This window comes from Candoia aspera, chromosome 3 (assembly GCF_035149785.1).
Source record: "Candoia aspera isolate rCanAsp1 chromosome 3, rCanAsp1.hap2, whole genome shotgun sequence".
Classification (NCBI taxonomy): Eukaryota; Metazoa; Chordata; class Lepidosauria; order Squamata; family Boidae; genus Candoia; species Candoia aspera.
In genome coordinates, this window is record NC_086155.1 from 16467189 (window position 1) to 16490422 (window position 23234).

The window sequence follows — 23234 nt, forward strand, 5'->3', positions numbered from 1 at the left end:
GTGCTTCTCCCGGCTTTCGGGCCTCTCCGGCCGGCCGGCCGGCCGACCACAAAACCGCCTTCCACCTGACTCTGCGAGGTGCAATGACCGAGGTTCCGGGCCGGAGAGGTCTCTCTCGCAGGCACCCGGCCTCGTTGGCTTCCCGGAGGGAAAGGGCTCGTCAAGAACCGGGGGGAAGAGGAAAGCCACCGGGTCTTGCTCGCAGGTGCCGGGATGATGACTCGGCCCTGGGAGGAGTGTTGCGAGGCGGCCGCCAGGCGTTCGGTCTTCGCGGGGAGCCCCCCAGAGCTTCCTTTGGGCCACGGGGAAGAGAGGCGGCCGCGCTTTTGCCCGCGCAAACACCTGACCCGGCCCGTGAGCTGCCGCGCGTCCCGCCGAAGCTTCCCCGGCGGCCGCCGCCGCCCCCGCCCACCCCACCCAGCGCTCTGCTCTCCTCCCCTGCCTTCTAATTGGCCCCAGAGGCAAGTCCACCGCCCGGCCGCCAACGCTATATATGCCTCGTTCCGCCCGGCTATGGGACCTGGGCAGAGGGAGCGCAGCATCCTCATCCCGCAGCGCTCCAGACATTCCCTGTCGCTGGGCGAGGGAAGAGAGATCCGCGCCCGACGCCGCCGGACTCGAGAAAAGTTTATTTCGGTCGCCCGGGACCCCGACTGCCAGGGCCTTCCCGGGGCTAGATCGCAGCTGTTCTAGGTTCCCTTCGTAGCTCCTCGCCTCCTTCCTTCCTACCCGCGTCTGGCTTTCGAGGGTACAGCCCTCCCGCAGCTGGAGGTTCGCCGGCGTTCGAGCCTTTCATCCCTCTATCCATCCCCAGCATCATGAGTTCTTCTCTAAAGCGAGCCCCTCTGCTCTGCTCTGTCCTAAAGGGGCAAGTTCCTGGGAGCGCGCCTGCTTTCCCGCAGCAGCAGCTGCTGCCCACTTCGTCCGTGTGCGCCTTGGAGCCCAAGGCTCAGGTGCCCTCTTGCCCCAGGCACGCTCCCCATTCACTTTCCACCCTGCCCGGTCCCACCAAGTGGCCGCTGTTGGGCAGCCTTTTAAACATCCTCTGGAAAGGGGGCCTCAAGAAACAGCACCAGACGCTGGTGAGTAATCTGTATTTTTCCCCTTCCCAATATGATCCTTCATGCAAAGTGAGTGTTGGCTGGTTGTTGTTGTTATAGAGGGTCACCAGTGCAGCAGCTGGTGCTTTGGGTGGCAAAGCAGTTGCTGACCCTCTCTGACCTAAAGGGTCTTGAATGGCAGAATATCTCCAGTAAGCCCCATGGTAGAGTTTGGAAGGTACCTCAAAGATCATCTTGTCCAGCATCCCCTACCACTGTGATGTATTGTGCAAACTGCAGAATTCCCAGACAGCCTGCTTTCCACAGATTGGATCAGGCTAATCCAGTTAAGCTTCAGCCAATGCAGGGAATCAATCACTGGAGCATCCTTAAATAGATGACCATTCCTGCATCTTGTTTAAAAACTCCTTAAGGAGGAAGAAACAACCACTTTTTGAGACAATATGTTCTTAGATCATGACACCAGGAAATTTTTAATCACATGCTTAATCTAATATCCCCCACCCCATCTGAACAGATTTGTTCTGGTCCATCATCTGCGTGCAAGTGACATGTTTTACAGAACGTTAGATGGCCAGTGTGTGAGCTGGAAGTTGTATGTACTTTGCATTTATTGCATATGCATTCACATGTTCTTGCAAAGGATTCTGTGGGATGGGTGTCTCCATGATCAAGTGCTTGGCTGCACTCAGTCCTAGCTGTCTGATTTAACCTCCCCTCCCCTTTCTTTTTCCTTTCCTTGAAGGCTGAGTACCACCAGAAGTTTGGCAAGATCTTCCGCATGAAACTTGGAAGTTTTGACTCAGTTCATATAGGCGCACCCTGTCTGCTGGAGTCTCTCTACAGGAAAGAGAGTGCCTATCCACAACGCCTGGAAATTAAGCCCTGGAAAGCCTACCGGGATTACCGTAAAGAGGGCTATGGGCTACTTATCCTGTGAGTAAGGATGACATGTGATTTGTGCTGAAAACTCCCAGTGCTTATATCGGCTTGCTGTTTTAACGCAAGGGATGCTAAGAACAAGTAGTTTAGATTGCTTTTCCAACATATATCCCCTGTTTCATACATACGTACATTTGAGTCTCTCATGGTAGTTTCATTATTTATAAATATTAAATGAAGGGCTGATCATGGAAGAAAAGTCAAATGCCATTTCTACATGGTGGGCATTTTCTATATTCACATTACACATATTTTTGCAACATCTTCATTAGGGTTCCTTGTCTTTTGGCACCACAGCAAAAGATATGCAGGCAGGGTTATCATGATGGCAGTAATTTGCAGCAGTGTCCTGGGTTAACTTGGCTCTGAACCTCCTGTTAACATTTGTTGTTTATTTGTTTAGTTGCTTCCGACTCTTTGTGACTTCATGGACCAGCCCACGCCAGAGCTTCCTGTCGGTCGTCAACACCCCCAGCTCCCCCAGGGATGAGTCCGTCACCTCTAGGATATCATCCATCCATCTTGCCCTTGGTCGGCCCCTCTTCCTTTTGCCTTCCACTCTCCCTAGCATCAGCATCTTCTCCAGGGTGTCCTGTCTTCTCCTTATGTGGCCAAAGTTCTTCAGTTTTGCCTTTAATATCATTCCCTCAGGTGCGCAGTCTGGCTTGATTTCCTGGAGGATGGACTGGTTTGATCTTCTTGCAGTCCAAGGCACTCTCAGGATTTTCCTCCAACACCACAGTTCAAAAGCATTGATCTTCCTTCTCTCAGCCTTCCTTATGGTCCAGCTCTCGCAGCCATATGTTACCACTGGGAATACCATTGCTTTAACTATGCAGACCTTTGTTGTCAGTGTGATGTCTCTGCTCTTAACTATTTTATCGAGATTTGTCATTGCTCTTCTCCCAAGGCCTGTTAACATTAGAATGGATAAATTGCAGCAGAAGAAAGGCAATTTTAGATCAAATGCACCTAAGGTAACATTCAAGCTGGAAGGGAAATGCAGAATGTGAAGAATGATGTGTAATACCTCCTCCAAAGTAAGAGATCAATTATCACTTTCAGTGATCTCCAAAGATCACTGAAAATGGCAGCATCTAATAGATCTTCCCAAAAGCTAAAGAGGACTCTCAAAAATTTAGGTAAAATTAAGTCAAAAGAATTCCAGAAAAAAAGCAGCAGCAAACCACTTCCATACAGTACATTTCCATGTGGTTCCCTGGACTCAAGCTTGACTAAGGGGAATTTTGTCTTTATTTTATTTGAAGGAAATAATATATTCTTCAGCAAAGGATCGTTACCTTGTCGTGGTATTAAAGGCAAAACTGAAATACTTTGGCCACATAATGAAAAGACAGGACACCCTGGAGAAGATGCTGGTGCTAGGGAGAGTGGAGGGCAAAAGGAAGAGGGGCTGACCAAGGGCAAGGTGGATGGATGATATTCTAGAGGTGACGGACTCGTCCCTGGGGGAGCTGGGGGTGTTGACGACCGACAGGAAGCTCTGGCGTGGGCTGGTCCATGAAGTCACGAAGAGTCGGAAGCGACTAAACGAATAAAAAACAAATAATATATTGGAATGCAAAGCCATTTTTTCCCATATTGATTAGTCTGTTTGCTTATCTTCCTTGAAATATATTAGCATTCACTTGTAAAACTGTCCAGACTTAATATTCGGGTATTTGATTATTGCAGACTGAATTATTTTAACATTTCTCTCATACGCTCACATACCTTTTATTTTAAACAGGAAATATCAAAGGATTTGCAAAGTCTTTAAAATGAATATAGTGAATATATTCAGTTGAGGATCTCTTTTAATCACTTGAATATTTGTTTTTCATAGAGAAGGGAAGGACTGGCAGAGAGTAAGAAGTGCATTTCAGAAGAAACTAATGAAGCCCATGGAAATTGTGAAGTTGGACACTAAAATCAATGAGGTACCGCATAAGAATAGGTGCTTAAAATTACCCCTAAAAGGTTAAAGAATCCTAAAAGTTGCTATTAGTCTGATGTAATTTGAGATTTTGAACACTCTAGTTATTATGTGGATTGCTTTAAAAGAAGAAGGGAAGAAATCAGGCAATTATTTCTCCAGAAATCATGTGAAATCTTTCCTGACTTGTACCAGTTCAAAACAGAGTTGAAACAATCATTTTGAATGCATCCCACAGATTTCTATGGCATGTAGAAATGTAGCACATCAGGGGAAAGTGAAGGCTACAACTTTCTCCTTGGCATGCCAACTTTCTATACGTGGGGTGGGGAATAAAAGTGAAGAGCTAATACTCATTTCTAGCCTTCAGTTCCAAACGGTTGAGTATACGAAAGACTGCATCACTCGGTTTTCATTTCACCTGAATCCATCATACACACACACACACACACACACACAGACACACACACACACACACACACACACACACACACACACACAAGCGCACCTTATTTAAAGCTGCCAGATGGAAAGAGCTTCTCCAGCTGTATGATAATTTTGATCACCCCTTTTCTGTATCTTTTCTACCGTATCTGTTTTGTGACGTGCTGGTCAGAACTGTACAGGGTCTTACAAGTGTAGAATTAGCAAACCAAAGATTTGAAAGCATTATGATATTGGCATTTTAAAATCTGATCCATTTCCTAATGGCCATTCATTTTTTCTGATGCAGAACACTAAGAGATCTTTTAATTCCACACCAATCTCTTCCACAGGTCCTAGCTGATTTTATGTGCCAGATAGACATGCTCTGTAACAAGAATGGAGAAATAGAAGATTTATATTCTGCCATGAACAAGTGGTCATTTGAAAGTAAGTTTTTCTTTCACTTGCAATGCTGCTTTTTCTCTAGGCTAAAATATATGCATGGAGGCCAGCCTTCCTCAACCTGGAGCTCTCTGGATGCCTCAACCAGGATGGCCATGTTGGCTAAGAATTCTGGGATTTGCAGTCCCAACACAACTGGAAGGACCAGGTGAAGATCAAACATTCTCCATGCAGAGAGGAACTCTGGCCAGTTGCTTACAGGGCCACAACTGGGAGGGGGGCCAAGCAGGACATGTGCCCTGGGAGCTACGCTGGGGGGGCGCCAAAATGAGCACTGGGGGGGTGCCAAAATGAGCATGGAATCCATGTTTGCCCCAGGTGACACAGACCCTAGTTGCGGGCCTGGTTGCTTATGACTGAATGCATTGCCTTTGGTGGCTGATAAGCAGTATATCCCCAACAGTGGGCATTATATATTCATTGCATCAAAAAGAAGGGGGATTAGGCATAATTTAAAATTCCCCAGCAACCAGAGAGGAAGAAGGCATATGAGCCTGAGTTGCAGTTACATGATGCCAAGTGATGCTTTGGTATTAACTCTGAAATAAATTTCACATAGTATGCCATGATTTGTTTTAACTAATTTTGGCCATTTTGATCTGATTCAAACATAATGTGAAGCCATAAAACACATTTTTTAAAAAAACTATCACTGGGCTTCTACATAATGGAAAGACTATTCTAAACAAATCAGTTTATAGCTTAATAATATGTGAATCCAAAGAGTTGTCAGATGCAACATCTCCTTGATCTTCATCCTGAAACAGAAAAAAGGAGATTGACACACACATACTTAAGACACAAAATAGCATGTACATACATATCAGGTGGTTTAACAGCAGAAAACTAAAACAGCTGTCTAAATTGCTTTCCAATCCAGCACAGCAAGTCCACAAAAAATATTATATAATAGCAGCAGCAAAAAATCATTAAAATAATCTAACTTCTTTGATTAAAAGTAGAATTATTTTTAGGGTGTGGGTTACTACCAGCTGCCCTGTATTAACTCAGCAAGATTTGCTAGCTTATATGCTTGTTTGTTGCTGACATTTTTATGTCAACATGTCTCCCCTCCCAATGGCTCTGAGCCATTAAGGTTTAAGATAGTTATGTTAAGCAAATCTTGGTCAAGAATCTGGGACGTACTATTGCCATGGCTTCTTTTTTAATACTAGGTATTTGCCTGGTGCTGTATGGGAAAAGATTTGGACTTCTGAAACAGGACCTAGAGGAGGAAAGTTTGAACTTTATCAAGGCTGTAAAAACGGTATGAAAACTCTATGAGCATAATAACTGATTGAGATTCTGTAAGATATTAACAAGTCATCTGTGTCTGCTTCTGTCGGAATGAAGGGAGTTCAGCTCAGTGACCCATCTACTTTACTATTGCCTATCCCAGCCTTCCCTGCAATTCTTGGGATATTCAGCCAGCATGGAATTGAATCTGGGATGTATTGCCTATAAAGCATATGCCCTCTGAGCTACACAGAGTGCTGAAGTCAGATCTTCTCAATAGTTTCCATTGACTCATTCCTTTGACTCTGTTAAATGGAAAAAAGCATTTGATGGTCAATAAGAGAATAATTGCCATTAAGCTGCAAGGAATAATTCCAGGAAAATAGGATACTGTCTTATAGTGGGTTGGATCACTGGTTGATTGGTTAATTGGCAGCTGGTCTCCAGGTTTCAGGGATTTTTATTTTTCCCCACCTTATATGAAGATGCCTGGAGACTGTCCCCAGGTCCTTCAGCCTGCAAATTAGGTATTCAGTGATAACCCTCCAAAAATGCTTCAGATTGTTGCCCTGCAAATGACAGATTTGGACATATCAATTACTGTGTTCACACAACACCCTTAATCAGGTAGTGAAAGTCCCTAGTGCAATGATCAAAGCTTGATTAGTTTTAATCTTAATTTGGGGGAGGGGGCTTAGTATGTTGTGCAAACCCCATTGGTTGGGTAAGTGATAATTCTGTATATTGTGTGAATTCTAGGAATGGAATAATTCAGGAACCAAGTTAACAATATTGTTCAGTACAGTGAAATGTGTAAGGATCACTATGATTTCAGGTCTAAATGGAATGGCCTCCACTTGGTGTTCTAGTTTTATTGCCCAAGTAAAAGTTCAGTTGATTGAATCTAAGCTAACCATTTTTCTAACAATAAAATATCTATTATTCGGAATTTTTCCCAGTACTTTAATAAAGGCAATTTTTCTTTTCATTATATATTACAGATGATGAGCACTTTTGGAAAGATGATGGTTACACCAGTTGAACTCCATAGAAGTCTAAATACTAAAGTTTGGCAAGCTCATACAAATGCATGGGATAATATATTTAAGACAGGTAACTGGAGATTTACAAGGGCACTGAAAATATTTTGTGGAATATGGATTTGCATATTAGGTTTGGCAGTTGATTTTGCATCTTGCATCAAGAGACCAGTCTGAATATCTGGGGTTACATATATTTTTCACAGCCATCTTGTGGAATAGGTTAGATCAGTGTTTTTCAAACTTGGCAACTTTAAGATGTGTGGACTTCAACTCCCAAAATTCCTCAGCCAGAATTCTGGGAGTTGAAGCCCACACATCTTAAAGTTGCCAAGTTTGAAAAAGACTGGGTTAGATGAAGAGAGAATATGGGTCTTTGGCAAATCACTAAACCCCATGGTTGAACAAACATTTGATCTTAGATCTCCTTAAGCCAAGTCCAACAGACTTAGCAACATTCTAGAGTGGATATTTAACTTTTTTTCTGCTATTAGTTACAGTTGGTATGAACCCTTGATTTTATGGCTTAAGTTCACCATGGAATGAGTAAAAATACTAGAATAGACTAGTCAGTAAGGCAAAATTTTAGTTCAGAAACTTTCTCTCCTACCCAGATTTGAACATTATACTTGTATCCTAACTTTCCTCCAGTGAAGCTTAGAGAAATAACCAGGGATTATAACAAAACAGGGATTTGAACCTTATCTTTGCCCACTAACAGGCTTACCTTTCTTAAATGAAAAATGAAGCAGTATCCCTTTTTGTAGACCAGCCTCCTAAAATTGGTGCTCTCCAGCCATAATGGAACTGATTCTCCCAGAATTCCCTGTTGTCAGTGATCCTGGGAGATTATCAGAAATCAGTCCAAATATATCCAGAAGATGATAGATTGGGGAAGATTAGTCTAACTTTAACACTGATATTTTTGAATGTTTTAATTTCTTGTGTGTATGAAGAAGTAGACATTTGAGACTCATATACCTTAATATTATTGTTTAATCATCATTCTCTTTTCTCCTGCAGTGAAATGCTCTATTGATAGCAGGCTGAAGAAACACTCTGCAAATCCCTCTGAAGACTTCCTTTGTGACATCTACTTTGGGAGTCAGCTTTCGAAGAAAGAACTGTATGCTGCTATTACAGAGCTTCAGATTGCTGGAGTTGAAACGGTAAATACTGGCAGCTTCTTTTCATTGTAAAGAGTGATTTCTAATTTCTGATAATCATCCACCCACCACAAGGGCTCTTCCCCTCTTCGTTCAATCAGAACTTGTTCTTTCTGAGTAGGGTTCTTATGATTGCAATTAAATAAGGGATTTTAGCACAGTGACAGCATTGGCTTGTACATTCCATTTGCTACAAAATGCAGTGCTGCTGTAGTTGTTTTCCTTTTTCTCTCTTCATGATTTCATGCAGACTTCCCCACAATGGTGCCCTCCAGAGGTATCCCCTATAACTCCTGTCATTCACAGATGTTGGTCATGATGGAGTTGAGTGGAAAACCTCTGGATAACCCCAGGTTGAAGAAGCCTATTTAAGTACAGCTTAAAATTAACTGTCCATTATTTAGCACAATTCCATGGGAATGATGATTTGCAATTGATACTCATTACCCCTGGTGGTTGGCTTACAAAGTCACACAAAACACTTCCATATTGTCACCTAGACAACTATTTGGACATGTCCATGAAGTCATCTGGAGATAAGGAGATGATACATCTTTTCTTTTAGACAATATAGACATGGGTGAGAAAAACACAACAAGGACACTGATGCTTGTTTGGAAGTTGACATCTAGATCTCAGTAATGGTGGGAGAGCTGTCTTTTGCAGCAATCTACCATGATGTGCCTGCAGTTTCTATTAGGGGTGTGCTGCATTTTAGATTCTGTCTCTAAATAGTACTTACATAATAATACTATGTTTATATCACTGCAAACGTAGTACTTGGCTTTAAACACCTTACAGCAGCTACATCCTTTCCCAAGATCGTGCAACAGTGATGAAGGACAACCATGGGAGCCCAGGAGAAGAAGTGGCTGCTTTGAGACACTGCATTTGGGCTCCACATGCTCTGAGGCAGCTTTTGGACATAGAATTCAAAATTCTGTACAGCCCTAGAATCTGTCTTTTTCATTCCTATATCTGCTGGCTGTGCATACAACAAATACCCATCTGCAGCAGCATCTTCTGGGAAGGGAAAGCTCTGGATTTGAGCTTGAACTGGATTTAAAACATACTAGAATCCTGCCAGATGTAGTCAGTTGCAAGCAAAATTAATTAGGAGTTACACAATTACTATGAATGTAGACTTATGCAGATATTCTGCCAGTACAGGGGAGAGGTAACACAAAGAGTACAAACTGGTGCCTCAAGCCATTAGAAACATTGCTGCCAAATTCTAATTTTTAGTGTGGCAGAACGGGGAAAATAACAGAGCATTTCATTTCATTTTGACTAAATCACATTTAGTTTTTCATTCTAACCCTCCATTTATTGTTAACTTTTGGAAGTGTGTTCTTAGCATGACATTTAAAAGCTATGGGAGGGAGGTCTTTGACCTCCCAAAAGGTTTTACACTCTGATGGGGCTGATGGGACAAAGCCATCCATCCAAGTCTGAAGCTCTGAAGCTTTATTCACACTTTCTTGTGCCCTTTGGGGGGGGGGGTCTGTTGCATCCTAAAGAAGTCTCATGGAAGTTCTACTTGCATTCTCCAGAAGTTTAGGAAAAGGGTGGAATTTAGTTCTGGCCTTGAGAAAGGGTTGGGAGAGAAGAAATTGTTACTCAGCCCTATAAAAGTAGAAAGCATAAGAAAGACTCAGAATGGCCCCAGTGTGACCTTGCTGTCCTTAAAAAGGGGCAGTGAAGATTTGGGACAGAAGTTCAAGACTTTGTAAATGCACCTTACAACATATAAGTAGCATTGCTGGAATCACTGCAATTCCTGTTTCTTAAACAGTCCTACCTCAAAGAGCTGAAAGGGAAGCAGCATTTAGAGCTTAATGGGGGTGGGTGATTGTACATATATCTTGGCCCACATTCCACCTTTTGTCTTCTTACATGCAAGCCAACCCTTTGCTACTGAATTTGCATTAGGGAAACCAGATTTTACTTATCCACACTTGAGGCTAGAAGGGTAGGGCACAATGTTACAATACCCACATTTTCTACGTTGCAACCCAGTTTTATTAATGATATATATTCTAACATTGGACATACACAATGCTTTGGGGATGAAAGATTGCACTGAGTGTCTTGCTAGGAATCACACTAGAAACAGTAATGGGTGGGACCAGGCCCAAAAAATGTAATTTCATTTTATTTATTGTTAATTAAAATTAAATAGTCACTATGGATACCATCCAGGTATTATTAATAATATTTCCCTTCTGCTGCATTAAAAATTATAATTTGATAACTGAGGATTTCAGAGGCTCATGTGGCCTCAGGACTTCGGACTGTCCATCTCTGGCTTGCATCAACTGTTGCATCTCCAAGTTGTGGAATTACAGTTTTTTATCTGGGTTGTGAAGCCCTAATGTTTTTAAGTGTCTTCACTTTTTTTACAGAACCATTCCTAGGGTAAGACCAAACTCAAGTTTTCTACCTACCAAAGCTGTCTGTGAAATAAAAACAATCTTCCTAATATGATATTTTTAGGTTTCCTCTGTTGTTGTAACAATCCAGGGTGATCTATGCTGTTTTTTTTAGACTGCCAACAGTTTACTTTGGGCTCTTTACAACATCTCCTGCAAGCCAGATGTCCAGGCAAAACTCTTTGAGGAGATACAGAATGTGGTTTCACCTGGAGAAGACCCAAATGGTGAACACCTGAAAAAAATGCCCTATTTGAAGGCATGCCTGAAGGAGTCTATGAGGTAAAATGATTCACATACTTAAGAGTAAAACTATTATTTCCCTTTGAATTGGCAGCGGTAGAGCAAAAGATTCGAGTAAATATTGATTGCTCAAAGGAATACTGATGTAAGATGGATATCTAAATAGAACAGGCTGAAATTTCACCTGGACCACCTCTTTCTCATTGTTTGAGGGCAAAGAGCATGGGGCCCACCCTTGTTTTCCATTAATGTATCTCATCTAAGCGGTATACTTTCTTCCCCATGTCTCTATAAGTTAGCATCCTGTACCTTATGGAAATATACAGAAGAAGGTTGATGGCAGTTACACCAGCAGCCATCACCAGCCTAATCTCCCAGAATATCCTACTTCAGTATATTGTGGGCAATTATGGTAGAGTTCACCCATGTCCCTTTGGAACTCCTGAAAAAAGCTTCTAAGATGGCAACATCAAGAGCAGTGTCTGAGGGTGCCACCTGCTGATGCCACACAGCTTTGTCTTGCTATAGCCCATGCATTCTCAGATATTATGCAAATATTCCAGTACCCCTTCCTCTTTCAGAGCAAAACAACCTATGCGACTTCTTCCCCAAGCCATCTCATTTCTGGGCGCAGGTCCAGTGCAAATTGCTACCTAATGCCAGGGTCAATGCAGTGATAGTGTTGGGCAGAGCAAGCTGTTTGTCATAGTCATTGGACAAGTTGCTTTGATTTATCAAATGTGATTATTTGTTCAAGTGTCCTAATCATTAAGTGTTTGGGTATTTTCCCTTGGAAGGTGGGGGTTTCTTTTGGCACAACTGCTTTAAGGTTCTTTCCAAGTCGCTAAAGCAGTATTTCTCAACCTTGGCAACTTTTAAGATGTGTGGACTTCAACTCCCAGAATTCCCCAGCCAGCATGATAGCCAGGGAATTCTGGGAATTGAAGTCCATGCATCTTAAAGTTGCCAAGGTTGAGAAACACTGCTGTAAGGAATGTAGCAATTTTGGTGGAAGCGGCTTCTCTCCTCAAAAGAGTGGGAAGGAGAAAGAACTTCCAGACAGTCACCCCCAATCTTTCTAAGATAACAAGGGCCATGATGCTCTGAGCAACAGGTCTGGAAAGTCACTTGGGTTGCTTTGTACAGCCCAGCTGATAATGTGTGTGCCTCCTGGTAGATATGTTTGACCTCAAATAATAAAGGGAACTTATTCCATGTTATTGTAGGTTAACACCTTCTGTGCCATTTACCACTCGAACCCTTGACAAAGAAACAGTCCTTGGGGATTATGCTCTTCCAAAAGGGGTAAGTAACTTCCACCACCCAAGTGCTTCATTTATTTTGATTAATTGGTTGAATTTGTAGCCTGTCTTTCAGCCAACAATAGCACTTACATAAAATGTTCTTGGTCTTACATCTTCTCAAACTGACTTACTAGCACATCAGTGGTTCCGAGAAGCCCTGCAAAGTATTTGGCATGGCCAGGCCTCATTGTTAAAATGCTTGATCTTCTCTGTGTCATGACACATGCCAAGCATAGTGTTGCAATTGTTTAAATCTCAAAGATTTCATAGATGAACAGGAAGAGACTCAAAGCTGCAAGGCCATAGGTACCCCCAAACCACTTTTTTGTACCTCCCTGTAGCTCCTTCTGGCACATTTTCTTGCCATTTTGAGCTAGGAATAAACACAAACTGTAATGTAAGATCTAAATTAACATGGTTTAAGAAAAAGAAAAAACCCTTCCCTACCTCCCTCACCCCCCAAAATGCAGGAAAAGTAGTCCTTATTCTATACATAGGCACGACACCCAGTTTTATCCATTTCAGCCTTTACTCATCCCCACAAAAATATTATCTGTGACCCCTTGCTACCAGAAAAATTATCCACTCAGTATACTATCCAGATTTTCTTGATCGGATAACAGCAATTTTCTCTGACATGGATTTATTAGATTTATTAGGCTGCCCATCTCAAATACATGACTCTGGGTGGCTAGCAATATGAAAAATAATAAAACCACGTTTTAAAAAAAGATGGAACATATAGCAACCAAGAGAAAATTACAAAAACATCAGTCAGCACGAGCAAGAACTGGGCTCCGTCACCCTTGGGGTCCCAGACTCAAGTACATTACTAGGATGCTGCTGAGCAAACTGTGAGATATCCTTCATTTCAGCAGATTTTATGTATTTTAAGAAGATCTGCTCAGCCAGCATTCATTGTGACATTGTGGGGCTTATTTGGGAGAACTGAATAATGACAGCTGCCTTGATATCCATGTTGCTTTACAGGGGCCATGTTCACCCAACATGTTTAACCAGCTTATTCAAGGGCTTATCAACAGCATACTAACTGGTTAGAGTTAACTTGATGAAGATAATTATTTTTGCCTTGGGCAATCTGAGTCTGTTTGATTAGATTTAAGGTACTGAGTGAATTCAAAAAATGAGTTAATTCAGTAAGCAAATTAATTGTCCAGTGTGAACATGTGTAAGCAGACATTGTCATGTGTAAACAGACATTCCACCAGTGCAGCTCCTCCTGCGGTAAAATTATAGGGGAAGAGAAAATCATTTGTCAATTATTTAGTGATCTGCCCAGTTAAACAATAAAATATATTTTCATATCATTGTCCTTTCTAAAATTCTTATCTCAGATTCCAAGGGCTAATCCTGATCTCTTACCCATACAGGAAGTTCTGGTTTCTGTAGCATTATTTATTTTATTTATTTATTTATCCAATTTGTCCCCACCCATCTCCTCCCTTCAGGGGACTCTGGGTGGTTTACAGTAATCAATTAAAACAACAATCATACAATGAATAAAATATACAATATAAAATAACAGTAATAAATAATGTAAATAAGAGTAAAAAATGAAGCATTACTTAACATGCTTGAAATCTGATCCTGAAAATGACTTCAAGTCAAATTAAATCTCATTTAACTTGGCTTTAAAGAGGAGAAAAAAATCTGTATTTTTTCCCCTTAAGAATGCCATTTCACCAAAAAATTAAAACCCTGCCTTTTTAAAAAAAACTCATGGAAATATATCTTAATTGCAAAAAGATTTGGAAATTCTTTTCATAATTTTATCTCTTTGCTGTTGACCATGGTCTTTCCTTTGGACTGTGATGCATGTCTACTTTAGATGCAGCATCAATGTTTTGTTATAGGCAACTTCCTTGAGTCGTTTTTCCAGAAGCAAAGTATGTCTTGTGCCATGTTTATTAGCCACACTCATCTGATATTTCCTTCCCTGCCTTGTAAATTCACTTTGTATGTTTGGGTATGTATTTACAGACTGTGTTGATGATTAACACTCATGCTCTGGGATGCAATGAAGAATACTTCAGTAACTGGTGTGAATTTCAACCAGAGCGTTGGCTGCAAAAAAACATCCATCCATTTGCTCATGCTCCATTTGGCATTGGAAAAAGAATGTGCATTGGGCGCCGACTGGCCGAGATGCAACTTCAGTTAGCTCTCTGCTGGGTAAGCATTCAGTTATGTTAGATACATATATCTCCCCACGGAATCTGTACAAAACAATCACCATTCTATGGCAGGGAAAATGTATTACATATGTGCTATCTATACATATATACATTCTCCACTCCATAATTTTGTTAATCCCTGATAGTAATTGGCTTGAGAGAGAGATCTGAGAGCCTAAGGTTTCCTTCCAAGGGACTCCAAGCAGGGAATACAGCAGCTCTGCATGGGCCAGGGCAATGCTTGATCTTAACACTCTTCTTCTGGCATGGCCACAAGGAAGGATATATGTGTGCTTCTGCTTTGGTTTTTCATTCATCACAGTTCACTGCATCAACTGAAGTCAACAAAGTGTGATGCATCTTAATGAGGGATAGAGGAAACAAGTCTACCTGAAACAACTAACAAAATTGATTAGTTTTCACTTATTTTATCACAGTTCAGGGTTTAGCTGTGATTAATTTCCAACGGGTGCAGAAACTTTCAGTTTCCCTCCTTGCAAAATGGTTTGCATGCTCTGCTCTTCCATCCTCCAGTGTGATGAGAAGAGCAGAGCATGCAAACCTTTTTATTCCATTAAACTGATTTATTAAAATATTAGTGGCAGTTTATTAGACTAATAACCTTAAATATATCCACGCTGATTTTTTTTTGAAGTTACAGAACAGCTTACAGATTTTCTTACATAAAGTATGGGGGGCCAGGATCTCCTGAGGGAACAATCCTAGGCAAGGTTTTTCTAGGGAAGCCGCACTGAAAGGACCCAAAGGGTGCATTGGTGCAACTTTTCCATTCGTACTGGAGGTGAATTGTCCTTTTGATAAGATGAGATTCCAATGTTCATTAAATTCAGGAGGAGGACTCTCTTTGCAAGAGGTCTTCAAACAGAGGCTGGATTTACTAGAGCATCTATCAGTGATGCTCTAGTAAATCCTGCACTCAGCAAGGGATTGGACCAGAGGATCCCTTCCAACTTCAGGATTCTGTGATTCTTTGCTGGCCTTCTGAAAGAGAAGTGACCAGATGATGTACAAAGCAGTGCTGTGATCCTTCCTACCAAAAAAACATTGTTTAATTCTCTTTAATTCTCTTACTGAAAGGAATGAACTTTTCAAAGCCTTATGAACTTTGGCTGTTTCATATTCTCCTGCTGTTTCTGCCTGTGGGGTTAAACTGTGACACAGACACTAGTTTGAGGTCAACTGATAGGTTCCCCGACTCAGAATAAATCTTGGTTACAGGTTGGGGAGGCTCCAATGAACTCCATCTTTCCCTTTGTATTACAGCTTATACGGAAGTATCAGATTGTAGCAACTGATGACAAGCCAGTAGAAGCCCTCCACTTAGGAATCCTCATCCCGAACCGAGAACTTCCCATTGCATTCAAACGTCGCTAAGGTAAAAAGTAATGTTCCCATTATGGAGTTAATTTTATGCTTAAGGTGATCTCTTAAGGTCAAAAATAGAGCAGCTTCAGGGACAAAATGAGAGTGAGTGTCAACTCTTAGGACTAATTCTAATTTTATGCTTTTAAAAATGAAATTTCTAACCCCCACGATTGCAGAGGGATAGTGAACAAAAAGAAAGGAAAAAACCAAACAACTTATCATCATTCTATATTTCAAAAATATATGCAAACACAGATAAGTATTTCGGTCATGAGATATAGCCATTTTGTCACGTACAGAATCCATCTCCAATTGCAATAACTAAATAATTTACATTACTTAAATGTGACATATGAACTGAAGATTCATTTTTGTACATATGCAAATGTGCCAAGAATGAAATAAACAGGACATTTTAAAGTTGGCTTGTTTTGTTTTGATCAGTTATTTTTAAGATTGGGCTGCTAAGGCCTTTCATAAACATATTTGTAAATAAAAATACTAGTAAAATTGTTGCTCTTTTCTTCCAGAACTAAAGAATCTATCATGTTCTCTCTTTGTTTTCCCATAGATTCTGCTGGAGGAGCAGTTGCCTTTTTTGGTAGACAACACTCTTGAATTCTTGGGTTCCCAGGTCCTGCTAGAGTCTAGTTACATTTTGAGCAATGTGTGTTGACAGCAAGGAGAGAACAAAAGGAATCCTAAACTAGCCTGGAGGCAAATGAGTCAAGCTATGTTGAGCACACCTAAGCAGTCACTTCATATTACTGTAAAAGCCAAACCCATGCCAAAGGTATGCAGTGGAAGAATAGCAGAATAAAAACTTGATAGACGATACTAGATTTTTTCACCTAGTCTTGGCAAGAAAGAAAGATCCATTCTTCTTCATCTGCTGTTGAGAAATGTACAGTTCTCAACTCAGACTACCCATGCTGTTAAATGTTTGTAGGAAAACAATGATCAGGAAGAGATGGAATAAGTCTCTGAGTTCACTCTTGCCCTCAGGACAGAAATGCTTGAGGAGAAATTTTGCTTTGCCTGTTCCCCAGTTCCTGATGGAATTTAAAATGAAGACTTTGTCTGCGAGGGGGTCAACATGATTGGGAATGGGGAAAACTTTCTGAGGGATGGACTGTGTTTAGATGTTCATTAAGGGAAGAATGGTAGTAATAAATGTAGTTCCATTTCTGCATTAGAGGAGCAGAGCCATGTTAGTCTACAGTGGCAAGAAATCTGGAATGAATACAGGATGTTTGCAGAAATGCACAAGGGCTGTATTTGAAAAACATATTATGTCTGACTCTCACTGATGTTGCGTTGTTGCAACTACTGGCCCCTTTAATAAACTGAGCAACTATATAAGGAGATGTATCCCACATATACACAGGTGTGTGCGCATGCACGCGCGCACACACACAGGCTTGCAATCAGACAGAACAATGAGTCACATCATAGAATGCAGACCACCCAAATTGTTATGCAGCCCTTCAAGATGGTACATATTTTGGAGAACAGAACAAATAGCTTGTGTTTGGACATGTGGAGCTATGTTTAAAAATGCACTTGATGACTCCATCCATGAGGTTAATAAGATTACAGGCAGATCAGTACAATTTATTTTTCATCAAATCAAACCCAGCCCTTGTTGGGCTGCTACAAGTTATTTGTAGCAGCCCAACAAAGGTCCTATATATATATTTTTTTTCTTTTGCTTGTTGAGGAGTTGACTCTGTCATTAGATAAACTAATGCAACTTCCTCAAGTGGCAGATATTGGGGGAAGCAATGGCAGATCTGCCCATTCTCTTCTCTCCAATGTAGATGCTCCCCACAACCTGTCCTCCACCTTTCCAAGCTATCTATCAGCTTTCATACAGTATGTGGGATGTAGCAGAGGGAGATGGACTGCCATCTTTTCCTTTGCCACAGCCAACAATATTTCTTGGACTGACCACGGCTGCCTTGTGGGAAGGCAAGATGTGATGATCATGACCTTTTAACTGCCTTTAAAAAAGAGAGCAAATTCTTCAGTACGATGTTGTACAAGTTCCGTGTAGGTTCATCACTTCTGAACTAAGAGCAACAAGATGGGATTCATTTTCCAACTTGCTCATGTGCCTCTGAACCACTGTTGTTGGAAATAGGATGCTAGACTGATTAGACAATCAGTCTGGTCCAGCGGGGCTCCACTTAGGTTTCTGAATTCAGACTGATGTGTCACGATTTATGCAGATTGGAACATCAGCCTTACAGCATTCCATAGAATATAAGGATTATAGTTCCCAAGTATTTCTCCTATTCCTTTTGAAATACTTTTCTTCTTATTTTGTTTTTACATTTTTTAAAATTGTATTTGTTAAAAAAAATTAAATGTGTTTTTTTAATACCTTATATTTTGAAGAATTGCCAACAGCTTATTTTCTGTACTGAAATTTCTTGTTTTTTAAAACAAAATCCATGTCATCATTGATGGTAAAACCTACTCTTCTGAGAATTTTGTAATAAAAAGAATTTGTGGATATGATGCTTTTATTTTCATTGAATGTAATCTGTGCCTAGCATCTTCTTTCAAAATTAGTACAGTTTATAAAGATTTTCAGTGGGAATTGCTTGTAGTTGTGATACCTTCTGTTCAAAATGGCTTCCCCATAAAAATATATATGAGCCTTTGCACTGAGTACCAACAAGGCTTGCACAATTTTGTGATTTCTTTAAAAAATAGTTTCCCCTCAACTTAAACTGGAGCCCACACACCTTTCACAAATACAAATCCCATTTCAGAAATCAGATAATCAGTTGGAATAACACAAATAATGAAAAACAACAAAAAGTTAAAACTCATATAATTGGACTAATAGACCAATATCAGAAAAACTCTTGAGTACTTTGAGAAAGACAGTAACCACATTTGGTGCAGCGGGATAGAAGTGATTTATTTCCCCTCTATTATTTTTTTTGTGGGTGGATTGCCTTCTAAATGACTTCATGGGTCTAACAAAACTGCTAGTGAGCAACTTAACTGAATACAGTCTTGAATACTGAAGCCAAATCTAATTTTCAAAAACCACTTTGACTTTTACTAGAAAATCAATCTTTCCTAACATATAAGCTCTCTTTGCCCACACATACATACATGCACAAATAAATTAAAGAGCTATGCTTGCTAACATAATCAGAATCTATCTGGGTAGAATTAGAGCCAGAAGCATTTTAAATATTCACCTTTCTTTCTCACCTTTCTCACCTTTGATCCTCATAGCCAGATTGAACCTCTGCCCCAAAAGCCACAGAGTTGAACCATCTATACCTTTGGATCTATTTATAACTTTTTACTTACCAAGCAAGATGACTGCTTCTGTTGCAACAGTTGGCACTTCCACTTGATCACCGCACAATATAGGCATGAGTTGTTCTTAAAACCAGTTTACAGCAGCTTAGGTCAGGCAAAAGGACAATTAAAGCCTTGTGAACAGGCCATTAAAGCATTATTTGAGCAATACAACCTGAGAATGTAAGAAGTTTGAATGGGGCATTCTTTTCCAACTGATAGTCAATATTCTATGATTAATTTGGGGCTCTTATGACCTGAAAGGCCAGGTTAGGGTCAGATCATCATGGAGAATTCTATCTATGGGATCACTAAAAGTCAACACCGACCTGATGGCACATAATCAATGGAATACTTTGCCCTTAAGGCTTACTTTCTAAAACAGCATTTTCCTGGTTATCCCAGATTATGTCTCTATTTCCTTCTTGCTTCTCATTGGCCATAATTTGGCTTTATTTTTGTCAGCACTCAATCACTTTAGTTCATTATTAGAGAGGGAAATACTTCCCAGTTCTATAGCCTTCCAACATTAACTTTAAACTCCCAAATCTGCATGTTCTATGTTCATTTTGTCATGGATACCAAATAAATGTTCCTATAGATGCATGTCCAGTAGCATTTCTGAGAGATGCAACCACACATGTGCATGGGGAATGAGAGAAGAATAGATTTTAGTGCTAAAAATAAAGGTATGTGAATCCACCGTGGACAGTCAAGAAAACAAACAAATGGATCATCCAGCAAATCAACCCACAGTTCTCATTTGAGGCACAAATGACCAGGCTCAAATTGTCCTACTTCAGATACATTATGTGAAGAACTAGCTCTCTGGAGAAGGATCTCATGCTGGGAAAGGTGGAAGGAAACAGAAGAGGAGGAGGACAACCAGCAGCAACATGGATGGACTCAGCTACAGTGGTGATGGGTTCACGTTGGAAGATCTGAAAGACCAGGTTAGGGATAGATTATCATGGAGAAAATCTAACTATGTGGTCACTAAGAGTTGACAATGATTTGATGGCATGTAATCAGCATCATCATCATCATCATCACATGTGAGTCACCAAAAACTTTGTCATAATTATTGCCAGGCTGATTAAGTTAAAAACCTTAATGTAAGAAAGACCTCACTTTGTTTTTGGTTTACTTATCTGCATTTGAAAGTAAGATTTCCCAATTTTTCCTTTAAGTTTAACTACCATACATTAATGATGTCCAGAAATGATTGATCCCAGGAGCTGAGAAATTAAACAAGACACAGCAAATCCTCTTCTTTTAGGAGAGTCGACAAACATGGAACCTCTAGCAACATCTTTATTCTTAAGAATGCAACTAGGACCATCTGGGATTCTTAGAAAGAAAAAGGGGATTGGTTGTAGCCTAATCTTTTGTTTGGAAGTGTGCCTACTTGCTCAGAAAAAAAGACAAAGATAAGATGGGCTGATAGAAGCATAGGGAAGGGGCACTCTCCCCTTCTTCATGTTTTTTCATCTCTTCATTCCTACAGAGACCATTGCTCAGGAGGAGGAAGGCCTCTCCTGTGAAAGCCCAAAGAGATGGCTTCCAAAAAGCTTTTGTCTTCTGGTGGATGTTGGCAATTGTCTAACTCATGTTCAGGTAAGCATAATTGCAAGAGCTGAGCAAGAATAACAAGGCTTCCCCTATTTTCACGCTGGTGGACGATTTGAAGTAGTGCTGGAACAATGTGTTATCAGCCAAATGCAATACTCTGGCCCAGCTCTACCACAAGTCAAAGGCAGGCAGCCATCTTCACTGAGACTGGTGGGGAACCAGCCAAGGATAGCACTGATAACAGCAACCCGTTCCCCTCTGTTGGAGGAATAGGCTATTTAAATCCTCCTGTAATATTTCAAGCCTCTTTCACCAATACATAGTGAAAGATGGCAACCCATCACCCACACTGAAGTGAAATTTGTCTAAAATTCTAGTTGGCTTCTATACTTGAAGAACAGAGAAAAAGAATTGCGGGATCCTTTGCCTTGGGCGATAAAAATAACAGAGTCACTCACCCCGCCAGACCTGGTAATCTTTTCTTGAAATGGAGATACAATGGTTTTGGCTGCCCTTTACTACACCTTTTGATCTTTGGTTAATATGACTGTGCTGTTAATATGACCCTGATCATGGAACCAAGACTGATTGTTACTATGGTTTAATTGTTAAACTCTTGTTTCAAAAATATAAGCCTCTGAGAGATACTGATGTTGGTGCTGTGCCCCCTTTTCCCCGTAACTTTCTTATATCTAACCAACTGTATAACATTGGATTGTCCTTAACTAGTTCTAATAAATTTTTCATTTCTCAGATTAATATCAGGTGAATCTCCATGATGGAATGTACTGTGCTGTATACTGAAAGGAATCACTTTTATTTTATTTTATTATTTTATTATTATTATTTCTTTTCATTTTATTTTTCATTTTCATTTCATTTTTATTATTTTCATTTCATTTTTATTTTATTTTTATTATTTTTATTTTATTTTATTTTATCATTTTTCTTTGGCAGTTTTGATAGTACAGTTTACTCACCCAATGTATTTTGATACATATTCATATGCACTCCTGGATAAGCTGTGATTCTCCCAACCATGCTGATCCATTTCTCTTGTTTCAAAGTGACTCCATTTTAGCTTAATTCCTCTTGGTGCTGACCATTCAATTGGAAGGCCCAATTGATTTCCTAATTTTGTTACCTAAAGCAGAAAATGCCACAAACTAAGTCAGTATTTTACTTCTTGCTGTGATCTTTCCCCAAGTCCTGATAGCCTATTTTCTAGGAATGTGTCTAACCATGTGTATACCCACTATTCCATATTATATTCCTCCACCATCACCACTTTAATACAAACATAGACATGTGTGAACCAAAAAATATTGAAGATTGCGCTATAAGAACACATCAGTCCCACCCTGTAGAGACTTTATTTTCTGCCCAAGTTGTTCATGCTGGGAACATTGTAACTGCTATTGATGATGTAAGTCTTTCCTTATGGTCAGTTGAAAGTGACACCTTGAAAGTCCCTTGTTAAAGATAATTCAGATTTGGATAATTAAGCAATTCAGATTTCCCCAGCACAGAACTACTACACCCCCGATGTGTCATTATTGCTACTTTCAACTGGGAGTTGTAGGCTGAACAGGAGAGAGAGAGTCCTGAAGTAAATCTACCTGCAGAGGTTGTAAGTTCTTCATCCCTACAGCTTTTTAAGAAGAGACTGGACAGCCGTTTCTCAAGAATGATTAAACTGGTTCTTCAGCACATTGCAGAAGGTTAGACTAGATGATCCTTGTGGTCCCTTGCAACCCATAATTCCATGATTCTACAAAATCATGTATTTAATACTTATATTGGTTTATTTAGGGCACTTTATTTAGAGCACCTTTATATTCTCCTTAGCCTAGCAGAATATAGTTTTAAAAAATGAACAAAAACAGACAGTCCATCAACCTTAAAAAAAAAAATGACACAGAGACTTTGAGTTTGTACAATTCATTGAACCATAAAATAACCAAACAGCCTGGGTTCATACAAAATACTAAGTCCCAAAAGATCAAGCCAAAGTTAACACTAGTCAAGCTTAGTACGCTGTATGAATGGAGCCACTAGGTCCATAACAGCAGGGCCGCAACTAAGGGGGGGCAAGTGGGGCATGTGCCCTGGGCGCCTCACGGGGGGGGCACCAAAATGAGCGCTGGGGGGTGCCAAAATGGGCACGGTATCCATGTTTGCCCCGGGTGACATAGACCCAAGTTGTGGCCCTGCATAACAGCTAAACATATTGTGTGAATGCACCCAAAAAGTGAGTGGGGAGAGATCAGGGAAACAAGATAATTTAGATATTAATTATTCACAACTGATTTAGGTGCTCCAGGAAGATCAACTTATATCCCCTCAGAGAAGATGTCTGTGCTGTTCTTGTCACAGGGCCGTTGGTCCTGATGGCCTCCAGTTAGCACTACAACCTCCATATCTCAAACTTCTGTGAACTCACTCCCCCTCCAGTTCTAGTAAATGGACTTTGACAGTTTTTGCCCTAAGAAAATCCCATGCAATT

General features: G+C 40.5%; 1 protein-coding gene across 1 annotated transcript; it reads left to right on the forward strand.

Moving 5' to 3' along the window:
• The first annotated feature begins 511 nt into the window (after nucleotides 1-511).
• LOC134494799 (1,25-dihydroxyvitamin D(3) 24-hydroxylase, mitochondrial) lies at nucleotides 512-16967 on the forward strand. Its single transcript, XM_063300046.1, has 12 exons — nucleotides 512-1082; nucleotides 1807-1997; nucleotides 3850-3943; nucleotides 4716-4812; nucleotides 6003-6094; nucleotides 7065-7176; nucleotides 8127-8272; nucleotides 10817-10983; nucleotides 12171-12249; nucleotides 14250-14441; nucleotides 15728-15839; nucleotides 16401-16967. Exons 1-11 carry the CDS (start codon nucleotides 819-821, stop codon nucleotides 15836-15838), a joined length of 1545 nt encoding a protein of 514 aa, XP_063156116.1. The 5' UTR covers nucleotides 512-818; the 3' UTR covers nucleotide 15839; nucleotides 16401-16967.
• Nucleotides 16968-23234: the final 6267 nt, after the last annotated feature.